This window comes from Pectinophora gossypiella, chromosome 4, assembly GCF_024362695.1.
Source record: "Pectinophora gossypiella chromosome 4, ilPecGoss1.1, whole genome shotgun sequence".
Classification (NCBI taxonomy): domain Eukaryota; kingdom Metazoa; phylum Arthropoda; class Insecta; order Lepidoptera; family Gelechiidae; genus Pectinophora; species Pectinophora gossypiella.
Genome location: NC_065407.1, coordinates 3,616,282 through 3,635,457, shown reverse-complemented (window position 1 = coordinate 3,635,457; position 19,176 = coordinate 3,616,282). Strand labels below are relative to the sequence as shown.

Sequence of the window (19,176 nt, the reverse complement as noted above, 5' to 3'; positions counted from 1 at the left end):
TAATTCGAATGGGTGTGGTTCGTGGAGTACCTGCTGAATGGAGTGAAGAAGAAGTGAAGGAGAATACGACAGTCTCTATAGGCTGCGGTCCTATTCTGAAAGTAAGGCGGTTGAATAGGAAAGTCATTATTAATTCCAAGGTGGAATTTAAACCAACAGAATCTGTAGTACTGACCTTTGATGGTCAGATTTTACCGAAAAGGGTCTTCATGTGTTATACAGCTCTCCCTGTCGATCTTTACATTTATCCAACCGTACAATGTTTTAGTTGTTGTCGCTATGGCCATGTGAAAACCCAGTGCCGCTCGCAACCTAGATGCTTTAAGTGTGGTCAGGGCCACAATGGAGATACCTGCTCAGTTCATGAAGAAGATGTCAAGTGTTGCTTATGTAATGGCAACCATCAGGCTACAGATAGAAAGTGTTTGGAGTATGAGCGCCAACGTGCTATAAAAGAGACCATGGCAAAGTCATGCATCTCTTATGCGGAAGCTTTAAAGACTCATCCGGCCATAACAAAGATCTCATATGCTGAAGCACTTCTTTCATCCCATCATGTCCCAGATAATGTCCCACTTTTAACATCGCCTTCCCAAGCAGCTAAGTCCCCTTCTAAAGTCTCTTATAAAAAAACTGTTCTTCAAACAAGAAAAGCTCCTCCCAGGGCTACAAAAGGCTATGACGTTCAGAGTCATAGGGAACTGGTTAGAGAGTATGATTTGCCTGCATCTGCTAATGGAACTGCTCTGAAATATCAAGAAACAGTCAATGATCCTTCTAATATTCCGATTTCTGAACTTATTATAGCCCTATTAAACTTACTTTCGCAGTCAAACTTAATTCCTCCGTCCAACGCAGCTCTCATTGATTCTCTTGCACAAATCTCTAAAACACTCCATAATGGACCTAAATTCCAAAGTTCTCCAGTGGAACTGCAGGAGCGTAATTCCTAAAAAACAAGATTTATTATTTTTAGTTAACAAGTACAAACCTCTAATTATAGCATTACAAGAAACTTGGCTCAAGCCAAGTTATAATTTTAAAATTTCAGGCTACTCTTGCATTCGAGAGGATAGACCTGATGGATTTAATGGTGTTGCTTTATTAATAAAGCATCCCACTTCCTTTATACATAAACAAATCAATCATAGAAATGATTACTCTGTTGTAGCTGCAATTATCAAAAATATCTGTTTTGTTTCTATTTATATTCCACATCCCTCTACTCAGATATATAATGAGGTACATAATATTCTTTCCTCACTTCCTAAACCCTTTATAGTGTTAGGGGACTTCAATGCCCAGCATGTGTCGTGGGGAAGTTCTTTATCCAATACAAATGGTAACACTGTTTACAATATGTTGGACACACTTAACCTTTGTATCCTTAATACTGGTTCACCTACCCGTCGCACCTCTCCTTCACAGGGAAAGAGTGCTCCAGACTTATCAATTTGCACCCCAAATCTTGCTCCATATCTTTCTTGGGAAGCCCTTAAATACACTTTTGGAAGTGATCATTATAGTCTTATTATCACTCTGCCTTTTCAACACGAAACTGTTCGAAAACGGATTCGTTTGAAATATAGATTATTGAATGCCGACTGGAATACTTTTAAATCTCGAATGGAAAGTAAAATTTGTTGTTTCCCTCCTGTAACACCTGGAAATGAAACCTTTTGTGCAGAGACATTTGCCGGAGCGTTTATAGAGATAGCTAATGAACTTTTTCCGTTGAAAAAAGTAGGCTGTGGAATACCTTCTCCACCTTGGTGGGACAGTGAATGTACAGAGGCTGCTAGAAAACGTAAAGAAGCTGAAAAGTTATATTTTGAATGTTCAACAGATGAAAACTTTAATAAAGTAACTGAAAATATCGAAGCTTGTAAAAAAATGTTTAAACAAAAAAAATTTGATGGATGGAGATCTTTTTGCCTATCAATTTGCCCAGATGTTAGCCCATCTGAAGTTTGGGCGAATATAAGAAGATTCAGGGGTGCTTTCAAGGAATCCTCTCCTTCTGCTCTTCCTCAGAATTTGACCCATAAATTTATTGATACCCTAGCTCCTCCTTATGTTTCAGAGTTTATAATGATTTCACCAGCTGTCGATGATCGTACTGGACTAAATAGCCCCTTTTCTCTCCATGAAATGAAAGGCGTCTTATCAAATGTGAAGGATTCAGCTCCTGGCGTTGATGGAATACCATATTCATTTGTAGCTAATCTAGGTGATGATGCTTTAGGTTATTTGCTTAACCTAATTAATAGTTTTATGCTATCCGGTAATATACCCCCTGCATGGAGAGTTCAAGAAGTGTTTCCTATTCTGAAACCTAATAAGGATCCTACCCTTGCTTCATCTTATCGTCCTATTGCTCTGTCATCGGTCTTAATTAAAATTACTGAACATCTGGTTAAAAATAGATTAGAATGGTTTATGGAGAGCAAAGGTTTACTTAGTAGAAGTCAGTACGGCTTCAGAAAAGGTAAAAGTACAATGGACAGTATAGCTATTTTTGTCACTGATATACGACTGGCATTCTCTTCTAACCAGTCCGTCGTAGCAGCTTTTCTGGACATTACTGCAGCTTACGACAATGTAGTTTTATCTATACTATATAAGAAGTTATTGGCTTTTAATGTACCTTCCATGCTTTCTTCATTTATCATAAATATGCTCTCTGAGCGTTGTATTCAGTTTTTTACGGATGACGAGCATTTTTTGTCACGATTAGTCTGGAAAGGTCTCCCACAGGGGTCGGTACTCAGCCCTCTGTTGTATAATGTTTATAGTTCAGATCTAGAATCTTCCCTAGATGATAATGTGAGTATTCTTCAATATGCAGACGACCTCCTGTTGTACTGTTCTGACAAATCTATTCAGAATGCCTCTTCAGCCTTATGTCGGTCTCTTGATTTGCTTAAGGTTTGGTTGGATTTAAATGGCCTAGATGTTTCTTCTCCTAAAAGCTCTGTAGTTGTGTTTACAAGACGATTAATGATCCCTCCTGTAACTGTTGCATTTAATAATAATCCTATCCCAGTAAAAACTTCAGCAAAGTTCCTTGGCGTCATTCTTGACGATAAATTATCGGGTAAACATCATATCGAATACGTTACCGGTAAATGTGATCGTAATTTTAATATTCTTCGATGCCTTGCAGGAGTTTGGTGGGGTGCGCACCCTTATTCGCTTAAGTTATTATATAATGCATTAATCAGGAGCATAATAGACTATGGTACCTTCATTCTTGTGCCAGGTAGCGTAGAATCTTTTCAGAACCTGGATTCCATTCAGTACAAATCTCTGAGATTGATTTGTGGTGCCATGAGATCCAGCCCAACTAACTGCTTACAAATAGAATGTTCCGACCCTCCTTTGCATTTAAGGCGTCAATACTTATGTGATAAGTTTATATTTCGGTCTTTTCAACTTATCGACCACCCTCTTTACCAGAAACTTCAGTTACTGTTTGATCTTACACTTTCTTCCCCTTATTGGTCCCACAAACCTATCCCATGTCTTGTTAAAAGTTTTCAAAAGTTTATATATCTTCAAGCCCCCACTCACAGACAGCCTGCACATCCTTTGTTTTGTGACGAATTTGAACCTTTAGTTCTATCCCCTGATGTATCCCTAAATTTGGGCTTTATTAGAAGTGATCCTAGTGTAAGTGCCATGTTCTGTCTTACAAAAGATTTACAATGGCCTCATGCCCACCATATATACACGGATGCATCAAAGCTCTCGTCATCAGGAAATGTTGGTGTGGGAGTGTACCATGCTCAGTATAATATAATTCAGAAAATTAAAATGCCACCAGAAACGTCTGTTTTTACTGGGGAATGCTTAGGTCTTTTTAAAGCAATAGATTACATTATAACCATGAAACTTAAGAACACGGTAGTTTTTTCAGATGCTAGAAGCAGTCTTCAGGCTTTATTAAAATTTCCATTCAGAACTAAAATAATATTTCCGATTATTATAGATATACGAAGGTCACTGTATAAATGTATTCGCCTAGGGTATTCAGTTTCTTTTTGTTTGAAACACTAGATTTTTGACTACCTATATAAAAAGGTAGGTGAATGGAAAAGGTGTTATAGAAATACTGATATCGATATGTTTCAGAAAATTTATAAAGTGGTGTTTACCTGAAGGGCACAGCTAGATGTTATAGACCGGTGAGCATGAGACAAAGAAAACTCCCTTGAATTTGTACAATGTATATTTTTAAATCTACAAATTTCATTAACCATAGGTAGGTCAAAAACCCTATGGAGGGAGACAGGTCGCGCTTTGGTCCGTCAGGTTAATTGTCACTCCGTAACAACCATGGGATATCACTATATTTAAAAACACTGTCCGTACACCTGTAGGCACCTCACTTACTCGAGGACCTCCGACTATCAGGCCTACCTGAGGCGTTCCGGAATACCGTACAGGTGATGAGTTGAGGCCGGCTCAGGCCAGGGCGTGCTGGACGATGGCGGCGCAGCGGGCCAACTGTTACGCAGCTGGCGGGCTGCACGTCCACCGGTCAACCTCGCAGACCTTCACCGGGCCTTATCCGGTGTGTTGACAAAAGGAGAGGCACGGCACATCCACATGCGCGCCGCACAAAGGAAAGCTTCGACGTGCAAACAACCAAGGCAAGCTCCGCCGAAATGAAGCTTGAAATAACTTGCAAACGCAGAAGAAAACAGTAGCAATCTTCATTCACAAAATTTGTGGAAATAGTCTGATCCAATCATAAACTTCTTCTTAGATTAAAACTTGCAAAACGTTCGACGTTAAAAACTTTAAATCGTTAAAACTTAAAGAAAAAAACAACCCCATCTGCAACAAGGAATGGCAATGATTAGCATGTGGTTCAGCTGACAGCGTGGCAAGGCAACTCACGAGTGTAAAACAAAGAAAATAACTTACAGGTTCATCCGGGATAGTTGGGCATCGCTCGGATGAAACCTAAACCCACCCACTGGACCTTAGGCGATGGGATTTCAGTGATGTTGCTGAAAACAAGGACCTCGAGGTTATCACAAAGTTGGTGCAAAAATATGCACGAAGAATTGCGAGGACTCACCATCTCGGTTAAGCTATTTATTTAAATCGAGACATCGGCTCTTGATGTCGCCGATAAATCGTGGCTTTTAATTTGCCCACATTATTGTTACGGCAGTGGAGTCTCCGGCGCTCTCGCGACGTCCCCACTTTCCATAACCTGTCTCTCAGCTCAGCCAGCTGTCAGTCTGACACAAGAACCACGAACAAAGTTGCCAAACTAGAAAAAATCTACCAAACCATAAATTCGCCGAATCAACGACAACAATCGATCGACTTGTTTGATCCCAAAATTTAAACAATATAATTATAATATATCAAAAATAAATGTTGCAGATAATTTTAATATAATAATTTAGAAGAAAATAAAATAATCAAAAAATATTCGGGCCCATCGATAACCCTGCAGCGCCATCTGTGATTTCCTGCGGGTAAAATATAAAAACAACGTTATATCGCAAGAAACCACAAGATGTCGCTACAAGGCTCGTTGGTCCGAAATGCTTCGTTACATGTTGGATCCCTGGACACAGCAAAATACCTGGCAATATTAAAGCCGACCTTCTTGCTAAGGAGGCTGTGGATAGTGGTGACTTATTTACATATAAAAACTACACCCATGATTTAGTTAATTTACCTAGCTTATATCTTCATGAATATTGGGGGGATGAATGGGCAGTGAGTTCTCAGACCAAAGGTAAATTTTATTCATCAATTCAACCAATTATTTTAAGCAAGCCTTGGTTCTTCCGGGTTAAAGTTGGCAAGAGAGCAACGTCCTGCCTCATACGTATGAGGCTCGGTCATACATGCTGTGCCTCTTTCCTTGCAAAGATTGGCGTTATATCAAGTGGCGACTGTGAATGTGGTTTGGATACTGGTCATGTTAACCACATTTTTCTGGCTTGCCCTCTACATGACAACTCCCTTCTTTTTAAAAATCTTTTATTACAAAAAGTCCCTCTTCCTACATCTATTTCGGTCCTACTTGCTTCTAATGATCCTCAAATATATAAGTTGTTAGCCACATTTATTCAAGTAAATAATATAAAATTATAGTTAAATATATGTTTATTTTATACCTATTTATATGTGTAAGTATATTGATATTCCTTACCTTACCTTATGATCCTTTATTTCAAAATTTCGTTCCTATCCAAATTCCTATCTCCATAAACGTTTCCTAAGTCTTTATCCTCTACATTCAAATCTACATTTAATGGCAAATATGCAAGTCGCATGACGCCAAAGAGAAAAAAAAAAAAAAAAAAAAAAGGATTTTTTTTCGACTCGAATATTTCCAAATATTTCGAATAATCGTTATAGCAACACAGGCCTCGCGAATGAGTGAAATCAGATTGAAAATGCGGCCAGTTTGAAGAGTCTTTATTTTAGAAGAAACCGTATGTGTTTTGTGTGCTGTTTAATTTATATTTATAACACGTCAGTCGCCCCTTTTTCAGAACATTGTTTTGATAGTTTATTTTAAGTTTTGTATAAAATAGAAACAAGAAAAATGAGCGATGATAACGAAGAAGATTACAAATTCGCCGCATGTACTTTCTTCGCGAAGAACCACCCTGGGGAGACTTGTGGGAGCAATGGTCTTCCTCTGACTCCAAGCTCTGTGACCATCCTAGGCAGAGCGCAGCGGCTTCTGACGATTGAACATCCCAATTTGTGTACGTACTTGGATATTATACGCGGGAAACATGGTAAGTTTATGGAAAATATTTTGAACTAAATCCGTACACGTAAGCTGCAAAGTTATTCAAAAGGATGATTAGTAAACTACCATTATGATAGGCTGAAATGAGAAAAAGCTATGTATGATATCAAACAAAGATTCATTCGACTACGTAATTTTCATCTTTTACAGAACACTTATTAAATATCTATAGGTTGAGTTCTGCAATCCTAAATATAAAATAGGGATAAACCTAGCAAAAACTATTTCTTTAAAAAAACAATGTGATTTAACTTGAATAATTTTCCAGAAAGAATAATAGTAGTGGCTGAAGTGATTGGGAAGCCGTTGAATGAATGGCAGTCAAAATTCAGTTATGAAGAGGTGACAAATATAGCCAAACAAGTTACAAATGCTTTAGCTTTCCTTCATAAAGAGAACATCACACATAGAACCCTATCTGATGATAACATCCTCTTAGACAGCAATGGGAGAGTTAAACTTTTCAACTATGGCATGTATTTTATGACTGGAGCCGGGAGCGAGGTAACTTTCCCTCTTGGGTAAGTTAAAACAAAGACACATGTGTTTTTTTATCAGAGAAGACATACCCTATATATTTAACAAGTACGAACTATACTTATGTACAAAGTAATATCTTGGAATTTAATTTAATCCTATCATAATTTTTGTTTACACACATATCGTTGTGGAGATCCTTGGGGGAGGCCTATGCCCAGCAGTGGTCGTCATATGGCTGTTCATGATGACACACATATGAACATATGATTCAGACAGGGGGGATTGCTATTTGAAATTTGTTGATATTATGCTCTTCCTTTTACTTTTATGTTTGCTTTTTTTTAAGGTAGTTTGAAACAAAACATCAATAAAAATCATAAATAAATAGAACCACAGTAAACCAATATTTTTCTCATTTCAGCCTACCAAAATATTTGAGTCCAGAAACAATCCTCAATGGAGGTGGACCATCAGGGGACGTGTGGACATTTGGCATTATTCTTCTGGAGTTATGTATTGGGAAACTATGGCAAAACTTGAAGCCAGCTCCTATATTGAGGAGGATATTGACCCTTGTCCACGCTGCTAATCCAGCTGAGAGGATAGCCAGGGAACATGACTTGTTTGAAGCCTATAAGGTAAAGACTAAACACTTCAAAACCTAATATACCTACCTGACATCTAATGAATTTATTTGAAGCTTACAAATTTTTCACCACAATCTATTATTTGCAAATTTAAGTTTACGTGGTTATTATCATAATTAAAACACATAATACAACCGCACATAGTACTTGCAGTAAGAACCCAGTATTATATGTTTTAATTATTTGCAAATTCTTTTCTAATTTACCAATAATGTTGGCCTGTCTAGTTACATATTTTAATGGATAAACTTCAGTGCCACTGTATTAAGGGTTGAGGAGGAGGCTCTTCTTCGTCATTCCCTCACTGCTGAGGATCGCAGCCATAGGTTATGGTTTTCCACTTGCGTGGACCGCCCATATCATATCCATGCGGTTTTCTTGGGAAAAATAGTGCAGTAGTCTCCCGTTGCTTTCTGCACTCATTTTAGTGGTAATTTAAACCTCAAGGCCACTGAAGGAGGAGGCTAGCCTCTGTTAATTCAACGGTCCGTATCATTGCCTTATAGTGAAAACAATGTAAGCACCTTTTTGAAAAATTAAAACTTTGTGGAGCGATATGACACAGTGTTTCTCGCAGCGCCGGAACCGGAAACTTTAGTTGAACAAAATTGGGGTTTAGTTGAAAATAATTGAGGTTTCATTGAAGAAAATTGAGGTTTAGTAGAAGAAAATGGAGGTTTAGTAGGAAAGAATAGAGGTTTAGTTGAAGAAAATTGAGGTTTAGTAGGAAAGAATAAAGGGTTTAGTTGAAGAAAATCACATCAGAATCACTTTAACGTGACAATATACTAAAGACGACTTTTCAATTTTCTTATTGCAGCAAGTACCGGAAAACCTAAGGAATGTGATAGAAAAATGCCTCAAAATATATCCGAGTGAGAGGGCCAGTTTCTCAGAATTAGTAGATGATCTTTCTAAGATTGAAACCAAAGAGTTGGTTGAAGTGAAGAGAGCTAGGGGCCTGTTGGGATGTAAATTGCAATATCTGTATCATTGGTGGCAGTTGGCTGGCGGTGACATACAGGCGGAGTTGAAAAAAAACTGCCTTATCAAGAATACACCGCCTATTTTGACTTTGCCTATGTAAGTAATGTAGACGACAGGTCGACATGGCAATTCTCTAGTAACGTGACGTTTTCAATATCGATATATTTTTATTATGTAAGTATGTAACAAAATGTGAATAAAATAATACCACATTTTCATTTAAGTTAATATTTATTAATCTGAATCATCTAACGTATCGCTACAAAAACTTAAAGAATCTTCGTCACTGGTATCTCCGACTTTTATAATAAAATCTTCCATTTCATTTTCCATTCCCATGTCTTTTTCCCAATATTCATTTTCAAGGTTCTGGACATGTTTTTCGAAATTGCTCCAGTTTTCTGCCGTGACTGACAAAATTGCATTTATTATTGAACACGCGACGAAGATGCAACCGTAGCCATTTTTAAAACACAATAGTAATAAATTATGTGAGCGAGATTATAATCGATAAACGCGGTCGATACGGACTCGTGCGACACTAAGACTAAGACGCCGCGGGGACTGTGCGGGTGTGCGGGGCGACCCCGCCTCCGCGGCTCACCTCATGCCCCGATTGCCATGTCGACCTGTCGTCAACAGTATAAGCCCTGGGACAGCTGACGAGGAGGGTGTCGATGTCGCTGACGTCGACTAACCATTAGATTTAAGTAATTAATAGTAAAGGCTGTTTTTATTTTATTTATTTATGTAACTACTATTAAGTATATTAATAAATAAAATCATTAGATAAATAAAATCACTATCTATATTAGATAATGATCGTATAGTGGCTTTAATTTTATGGTCAAGTACACATACAATATAACGCCGCCTTACCGCGTAGGTGCGAGCGAGACAATCACTCCGAGCGCAATCCCCAGTGTGGGTTGTGAGGTAGATGACCAACCTCATCAACCCTGATGTCAGGGTTATTATTGAGCCGCCCCTGACATACATGACTCAAGTAACGACTATGTACTTACATCAGTAAGTAGTAACTGGGACCAACGGCTTAACGTGCTTTCCGAAGCACGGATCATCTTACCTCTGGACAATCAGGTGATCAGCCTGCAATGTCCTAACCAAACTAGGGATCACAAAGTGATTTGTCCCATCCGGGATTCGAACTCGGAACCTCTGGGTCGTAAGCAGCACACTCAACCACTGGACCTGGTTACGGCCATTAGACCTAAGTAAGACCCAGAGGTGACATAAATGTAGCTTGGTGCTTGGTATGAATTGGTTCGAGGCGAAGATTTACCGTTAATTTATAATATAGTACTTATTATATTATTCTTTATCACTATGTCGGTTTCTGGAAAGTATTCAAAGTTTTTACCTAGAATAATTGTCATTTAGTTTTATTAAAGTCAAAATCCAGAGCAGTTTAGGCGTGAACATATAACTTTTGAAAAGAACTTTTGCCATAGCATCTGTATGGATAACCTGTAATGGAATATATACAAAGTTTTTGATATTAAATATTTTGATTTCTGTTCCCAGAGCTATCCTATTGGATGGATGCACGGTCGGTGGGAAGCCACCAGCTCTGTACGACCGGCGCATAGCTAAATATAGCCTGGGGTTGCTCAAGGTATGTTCACACATATAATTTTATTTTAATTCACAGATAATATATATATATCAAATATACAATATATATATATTGATTTGATAATACAGAAAATCTTACCTTACCACATGTGTGCAAGAGAGGCAGCCGGTCCACCCACGCTCCCTTTTTTTATCTTTTCTTTATCGGAGCGTCTGAACGGACGGCCTCTGTGGTCCAGGAGTTGACTGAGGTGCTCACGATCCGGTCCCGGGTTCGATTCCTGGTGGGGACAAATCACAAAAATCACTTTGTGATCCCTAGTTTGGTTAGGACATTACAGGCTGATCACCTGTTTGTCCAAAAGTAAGATGATCCGTGCTTCGGAAGGCACGTTAATCCGTTGGTCCCGGTTACTACTTACTGATGTAAGTACGTAGTCGTTACATGAGTCATGTCAGGGGCCTATGGCGTTTCAATAATAACCCTGACACCAGGGTTGTTGGGGTTGGTAATCACCTCACAACACACACGATAGAAGATCAAGGCATGAGCCACTCTTGGTGGTTATATGCTCATACTTTACAGCGTTTAATGATAATCATATCATCACTTCACAAGAGATCAATACTACAGCACTACTTCATGCCGTTCAGGGATCGTTATTCCTAAGAGATACGGTACAGTATTTATATAAAAGATTTGCCGTTACTGCACTCCGTTACTCCTTATCTGGTAAGGCCGTAAAAACAGTAAAGTGGCTCCCAGTCTGTATATAAATCATCATCATCAATTTAAGAGCCACGCTCTTGTCGGTGCAGCATTTTCCATGCTACTTTTTTAGGGAAAAATAGGGCAGTGGTTTCCCTCTTGCCTTCCGCCCCGCAGTACTTTGTCTGACGCGAGTAGGATGGCGCCCAGAGTAGTCTATTACAAAGCCATACTAGGACTCCTGTCCTCCGCCACTGAATACTACTGGCAGTTACTGCTGCCCTCTGTCAGGTTCCAGGTTACAGTCCCTGTGACTTCCGTCCTGCATTGCCGTGCCGATGGCTCCCATCTTCGCCTCTGCAACCGTTGAGGTCTTCACCCGTATCTCTGGGCAAGGGTTCTACTTTGCGTCTGTATATAAATATTTTAAATTATTTTCAAGGCTCGCTTAGCACATGTCTCGGCTCACGACTACTACCCTCTCATGCACGAGAGAAGGAAAGATTACGATGCAGTAGCTCTACCCAAAATCATCAGGGAGAGGGACACCGAGTACCAGTTTTATAGGCTGTTGTGGTTCCAACGGCTTCTGCATGTAAGTTTTAAGGTCTTAAGGCCGGTCTTACCTTTTAACTGACCTTTTAAATTGTTGTGTCTGGGGTTCTGGGCTGCTGGAGGTTAATGGTTATTTCGTTGGCAAGTTAGCAGAGAATATATTTGCTTTTTTTTAATTCTCCGCCAACTCATCTATTTCAATTCGATTAAAAAATAAACCTATTTGAATTGCTTATGATTGTGACTCAAATATTTGCATTATTGTGTCTAACTTTTGATACAAAACGGCTAAGTTGTTAATCGTAGACTAAAACAGTAACTTTTTATGGGCTCAAGTCGAGAGTTGATTCAGTTACTCATTAATATTTAATGAAGGACTTTCCACGGTACGTTCCCTGAAGATGCATGTTTCTGTTATCCACGAAATTACATGGTTAAAAGAAGTGAAATCTTTTCAACGCCATCTATTTTGTTTTGACGAACGTAGCCTGGAAAATCTCTCATTGAATTGAGTTTTATCTGATTTAACTTCAAATGTACAATTTAGCGAGGCGCAATTTACAACTATAACATTGAAATATAAATGTACCTAAAATACACATTAATAATTTTATCTTTGAAAATAAAAAAAAACGTTAAAGAGATTGAGAGTTAAAAACTCTCCGCATATCATGGGAGCAAGCTACAGAGGCTGCAAAAGATCGCGAGTGGAAATCTGTTATTCGAGACCTACATCCCAACAAGGGATAAAAGGATTAGAAGAAGAAGATCTTTGAAAATTAAACAATAACCTAACATAAGCTCGTAACTATGTATATTCCAAATTTGGGCTGATAAATGATAAGAGGCATGGTCAACGTTTAACGGTGCTACCCGTTTAGAAGCAAGCCACACACAGGACCACAGTGATTTTAAAAATGATAAATATTTCAGGGCTACCCATACACAGCACCATACATTCGAGCGGAAGCCGAGATAGACATACCGCCGCTGGTCCGTGGAGACGTGTGGGCGGCTCTACTGGGCGTTGTCGGTGATATAGAGGATCAGTACGAAAGGATTGATAAGGAAACACCAACACCTACTGACCGTCAGGTAAAAAGTAGCACGGTGCTGCTTCAATAACGATTCATCATCACTAATTTAATAGCCACACTCTTGTCGGTGTAGCATTCTCCATGCTACTTTTTTAGGGAAAAACAGGGCAATAGTTTCCCTTTTGCCTTCCGCCCCGCAGTTCTCTGACACGAGTGGGATGGGAGAGTAGTCAATAACTGAATGGATTAAATATTCTCTGGTTACTACTTACTGACGTAAGTAAACAGTAGTGACCTCAGCTATGTCAGGGGCCTTTGGGGGCTCAATAATAACCATGACACCAGGGTTGATGAGGTTGGTAATCCACCTCACAACTCACACGTTAGAAGAAGAGAAAAATAACCCCCAAGACCAAAAATGTAACTCCACTAATAACTCCAGTCATATAGAGCAATTTAGAGATCTTTGACCTGGAATATCTTAATTCACGGACAAGGGATTATGACTTCTAATCCAACATAACTGTCCTACAAAGTACGTACATAACACGTTTTAAAGATATACCAGGTTAATAAACGAGATTGATGACGGTGGAAGAAATAAAATGCGATTGTGTTTTGTTTGTTTTGGACGCTGCAATTTATTTTACATTTGCTTAGATTCTTGCTTCCTCCATATTCGTCAATCGTTGGTTATACAAATCCTTTTTTAAGAACATAAATGTACGTATAAACTGAATCCCACAAGCTGTGGTAGACTGAAACCCGTCGGGGCATTTGAGAGACGATCATCGGCCATCGGCCCTCTCACGTAGAGGGCCGATTATCAAATGTCGTTTGTGTCAAATGATGTGTGTTTTAAGGGCCGATTGCACGTTTCAGTCCAGGCCTGAGGTATTTGAATTGACTCTGGCATCAACTGTCAAGTGTTCTGTCTCTATCAGATAGACGTGGACATCCCTCGCTGTCATCAGTACTGCTGGCTGCTATGTGGCTCGGCTGGGCACCGCGCGCTCAAGCGGTTACTGAAGGCATGGTTGCTAACTAACCCTCAATATGTGTACTGGCAAGGGCTGGACTCTCTTACTGCGCCGTTCCTGTACCTCAACTTCTGTAATGAGGGTAAGTGGACTATTCATCTTCAGCTCCACAATGCAGATGTACCGGACTTGCACCAATGAGTTACAGCCTCCGTGGTCCAGTGGTTTGAACGTTGGTCTCACGATCCAGAGGCCCCGGGTTCGAATCCCGGTGGGCACATCACAAAAATCACTGTGATCCCTAGTTTGGTTAGGACATTACAGGCTGATCACCTGATTGTCCGAAAGTAAGATGATCCGTGCTTCGGAAGGCACGTTAAGCCGTTGGTCCCGGTTACTACTTACTGGTGTATGTATGTAGTCGTTACATGAGCCTTGTCAGGGGCCTTTGGCGGCTCAATAGTAACCCTGACACCAGGGTTGATGAGGTTGGTACTTCACCTCTTATGACTTCTAAATTTATCTCAAGTACAGTTTTCACCAACGCAGTTGGCTCGATCATTATAGATGACGATATTATCACGTTGGTCTAACAGAAAGCTCAGTGAGGTGTGGGTACTTAGTTCATCTTGCGATGGATGTACTTCTGACTACCTCATTGGGATATAGTCGTGATGTGTTATGTTAAAGGCGGCCGTATTCTTACGAACTTATTCAACGAGAGAAAGACTGTGATAAAACGTCACATGACAGAGAGAGAGCTCCACAAAGCCGAAACTTCAGCTTAGTACGAAAGAGACGACACTCTAATCATACTACATTATAGCCGATTATCTTTCACCAAGACTCGATGCGCGTTGCTTTCTGTAGGGTACTATGAATACATTTCTTTCTTGCAGCTCGTGCGTTCGCGTGTCTCTCCGCATTCGTGCCGAAGTTCCTTCACAAGTTCTTCCTGAAGGACAACAGCGCGGTGATCAAGGAGTACCTGGCCAAGTTCTGGCAGATGACCGCCTTCCACGAGCCGGTGCTCGCCACGCATCTCCACGACATCAACTTCGTGCCGGAGCTCTTCGCTATACCCTGGTTCCTCACCATGTTCTCGCGTGAGTTGGTTCAACTTTAATTTTATGGCTGCATTCAGAAACGCTGATTCTGCCAATGTCCAAGGTTCCGAAGAAAATTCTAAATATAAAAATGTGAGTTGGTTCAAAGATGGAGTCTTCAGCTGCTTTACGTTCAGCTGCGACTCAGGAATCCTCTATTGTGATACAGGCGATGGACTGGTAGTCTTCTCCGCATCGTTCCTTCTTTGTCATGTTTTCATATCTCTGGAATGGGAAGGAAGGAAAAACATAGAATATTTTAGCAGCTTTACTTCCCCAGCAAGTACTGATAGGACAGCCCAGAAACCGTGTGCCACCTTACCGCGTAAATGCGCGAGAGACAGTCAATCTGCGCACGCTCCCTTACTTACGGCCATTTAAACTAAAGCGAGACCCAGCGGGGGTGAGGTAATTCTAGCTCGTGAATTGGCGCGAGGTGAAGAGTGTCCGTTCTTTTCGAGATATTATTCTATGCTGATCTACATGCTGATAGATTATGTCCACCAGGTGTGGGCATGCAGGCATAATAGACCATCTGTTTTGGCAACGGACTGGTGTTCTATCACCACACGATCCATCATATCCATCTAAACTGTAAAGACTTCCAGGTTTTAAAGTTTGTTGCAAAAAATTCAAGTCTTTTATTTTGTTACAGATGTATTTCCCCTACATAAAATCGTTCATCTTTGGGATGCCCTGCTGGTCGAAGGCCCATCACTACCTCTGTTCATGGGGGTAGGCATATTAAGGCAACTGCGAGATACGTTGCTCGAATCGGGGTTCAACGAATGTATATTACTGTTCTCAGATCTACCTGAGATTGACATCGGGGAATGTGTTAAGGTAGGTGCGCCATTTAAATTTAAACAGCCTTTACATCGCCCTATGGCGTAGAATAAGGAATCTTCTTCTTCTATCGTGTGGATTGTGAGCTGACATGACTCATGTAACGACTACGTACTTACATCAGTAAGTAATAACCGGGACCAACGGCTTAACGTGCCTTCCGAAGCACGGATCATCTTACTTTTTGGACAATCAGGTGATCAGCCTGTAATGTCCTAACCAAACTAGAGTATACAACGGGATTCGAACCCGGGACTTCCGGATCGTGAGCACAACGCTCAACCACTGGACCACGGAGGCCGTCAGAATAAGGAATAATACTACGTATAGAATGGCAACTCTCCGCTCCCCACCGCTGCTGATTAGGTTAACCTCAACGAGTACTAATATGTATACACTTTGAAACCATGTCACATTAACTTTTTTGACAAATTCAACCGTAAGTCTCATTAAATGTCAAATATGATAGTGCGACAGGGTGTGTACATGATAATGCCCATGAGTGTAACTATGTTACCAACTGAACAAAGATATTTTTGAGTTTGAGGCATGTCATTATCATTTCCCTAGCGTTCCACTTACTTACCTGAAAATTTGACAGGTTTTTTACAGAACCCTGTCTTGACCTTCCAACCCGCGAAGGGAGAACCAGCCCGATATAGGTGAAATCACATACCTCCGAAAATTTCTCGGGAACGTGGGTTTCCTCACGATGTTGTCCTTCACCGCTGAACACGTGATCATCATTTTATGAGTATAACTTTGATAACACTGTTTCACTATTTCAGGTATCAATAGATATGTGCCGAAGTTCTCCGAGGAGTATTAGTTACAGACGATTTACTAACGAAGCGCAGTCCAAAGATCCTATGGTAAGTTTATTATTATTTATATCGTCACTAGAAAGGCAAAATTACATAAGCGCCAAAATATCCTAAAATAGCAGTCCATTTTATAATACTTATTGCTAGATATAGCAAATAAAAAACCGTGTAATCTTACGTTGACGTCATCTTAATTGAACAAATTGGTAAAAAGTTATGATAAAAAAACGAAATAGCTACATTAAACGGCTTTTTCCTGAAATGACATTTTGGCGCTTACTTATTTTTGCCTTTTCAGTGACGATATGTATACAGGGTGTTAGTGACATCGTAACGAATACTAAGGGGGATGATTCAGACCATGAGCCAGAATTCAAAAAAAAAATGAAAAAAAATCAAATTCAAATGAAATTTTCCGTCGCAACATTCATGATTTTTTAAAGTATTTTCTATTCTTTACTTTTGCGATAAAAAATTCAACTTGATATTAACTCAGAATAATGACCTAAATCCCCCTTGCGTTTTCGTTACGATGTCACTTACACCCCGTACAAGTACGGACATGTAGCCATACAAGAACGTATGGGTGTTAGTGACACCGTAACTGATACTGAGGGGGATGAATCAGACCATGATTCTGAGTTGATATCAAGTAGAATTTCGTGTCGAAAAATTCATGTTTTTTTAAATTATTATCCGTTTAATACTGTTGCGACGGAAAATTCCATTTGATATCAACTCAGAATCATGGTCTGAATCATCCCTCAAAGTGTTTTTTACGACGTCACTAACACACTGTATACTTACTTTGTTTTCAGGATGCAGTGGAAATAACGATGGAAGTGTTATTTACAGAGATCTGTCCGCGGATCAGTCTGTCTGACTTCTTCTCGCTCGTATGCCAAGATAAAACCTGTGTCATCGATATTAGGTCTAATTTACTGTAAGTGTTAAGTTTTGTATTTTTTTAGTAGGTGCACGTTTTCAACATAGGTTATAGAGGCTGTTAGTGACACAGTAACGAAAACTTTGGGTGATGATTCTAGCCATGATTCTGAGTTGATATCAAGTGGAATTTCCTGTGGTAATTCGTACTTCGACCCGGCCTACCATATAAACCTTTGTTCATTGAGATATGATCTCCTATCGTGTGGGTTGTGAGGTGCATTACCGGTCAACCCTGATGTCAGGGTTACTATTGAGCTGCCAAAGGCCCTTGACATGGCTCATGTAACGTCTACTAACTTACATCAGTAAGTAGGAACCGGGACCAACCGGGATCTTAGTTTCGGACAATCAGGTGATCAGCCTGCAATGTCCTAACCAAACTAGGGATCACAAATCATGATGTGTCCCCATGATTTGAACCCGGGACCTCCGGTTCGGGAGCCAACGCTCGACTCACTGGACCACGGAGACCGTTTTGAGATATGATTAATGTTAACTTTGAATAATCCTTGTAGGTACGAGAAGAGCTGCATAGACGGCAGTATAAACATTCCGTATAGCGGAGTGCACCTGGGACAACTAGAGTTACAAGCGCTAGGCCCCCATCCGCACAGGACGCTGACAGAGGCCATGCGGCAGAAGAAGACGGTTGTCGTTGCCTCCGCTGAGGATGAAACCGCGCAGTTGGTACGTTCATAAACTCACTTCTGTTATCCCTAATGGGGTCGACAGAGCCACTAGAAATCAGAAGACAACTCGCAGCCAAAGTAGTCTTAAGAATTTCATTATGAAACAGTCAGTACCCACTTGTCTCCTAAAATTTTATTTCGATATAAAAAAAATGAAGTTGTTTTACATGACAGTGGGTATTAAAAGGTTTTTAATTCTTAATGTTAATGTTCCAAATTCAAATAAAATGAAACTCATGTCTTGTTGATCAAAAATTCGGAAGTGTCGTTTTTTTTTCATGAGAAGTAAGTAAAATTAGTGTATACTCTAATCTCTTATACTGTTTGCAGTTCAGCGACTACCTAGTGAAGTGCGGAGTAGCGAGAGTATGCATTCTGCATGGAGGAATATCATCTCTACATACCCATGTACCATCACTATTCACTGTACCACCCAAGAGGAACGGACCTTCCAACAAGTAACCTGACTAAAAGAAAACCCTCTGACAGGCCCAACTAGTTGACTAACTAGTTCCGTCCACATGCAACAGATGGTGCGCACATCATTCAATGCAGGCCTAGAACGCGCTATCGGAGTTTTCACAGCGTGACGCACAGATACAACTTCCAATGTAACACCGTCGGATCGTTGAACCCTAGTCACACTACCAACTCTAGGCTAGCGGGGTACTAATAAATACTATAAATTTGTGTTTCTAAGATTTTAAATTATATTACATTTATGCTCTTAGGTCAATGTATTATATATAAATTTACATAACAAAACCACTCGACTGTAATCCCATTTGGGCTAGTCAAAGGTACATCTACCACAAGATGAACTATGTTGCCGCACTTCATCTGAGCTTTCTGTTTGCCCAACGTGATAGGTGGTGAGCTGTATCGCCATGTATAGCGGTCGAGCGATAGTGGGTTGATAGCGATCGTTAAGCGATGCAAATCGTGTGCCTCGTTTAACGCTAATCGCTATCGACCC

General features: G+C 40.1%; 1 protein-coding gene and 1 long non-coding RNA gene across 2 annotated transcripts; one reads left to right on the top strand and one right to left on the bottom strand.

The window, feature by feature from the left end:
- Nucleotides 1-4,213: 4,213 nt before the first annotated feature.
- LOC126366377 (uncharacterized) lies at nucleotides 4,214-5,549 on the bottom strand. The gene is made up of 2 exons (XR_007566346.1): nucleotides 4,933-5,549; nucleotides 4,214-4,842 (listed from the first exon to the last, which is right to left on the bottom strand). It is a non-coding gene; the product is annotated as an uncharacterized LOC126366377 (long non-coding RNA).
- An 86-nt stretch (nucleotides 5,550-5,635) lies between these two features.
- LOC126366219 (TBC domain-containing protein kinase-like protein) lies at nucleotides 5,636-18,808 on the top strand. The gene is made up of 14 exons (XM_050009248.1): nucleotides 5,636-6,782; nucleotides 7,065-7,317; nucleotides 7,698-7,914; nucleotides 8,744-9,006; nucleotides 10,456-10,546; nucleotides 11,658-11,810; nucleotides 12,704-12,865; nucleotides 13,752-13,929; nucleotides 14,687-14,893; nucleotides 15,549-15,736; nucleotides 16,528-16,611; nucleotides 17,382-17,506; nucleotides 18,027-18,198; nucleotides 18,531-18,808. Exons 1-14 carry the CDS (start codon nucleotides 6,584-6,586, stop codon nucleotides 18,660-18,662), a joined length of 2,424 nt encoding a protein of 807 aa, XP_049865205.1. The 5' UTR covers nucleotides 5,636-6,583; the 3' UTR covers nucleotides 18,663-18,808.
- The last annotated feature ends 368 nt before the right edge of the window (nucleotides 18,809-19,176 follow it).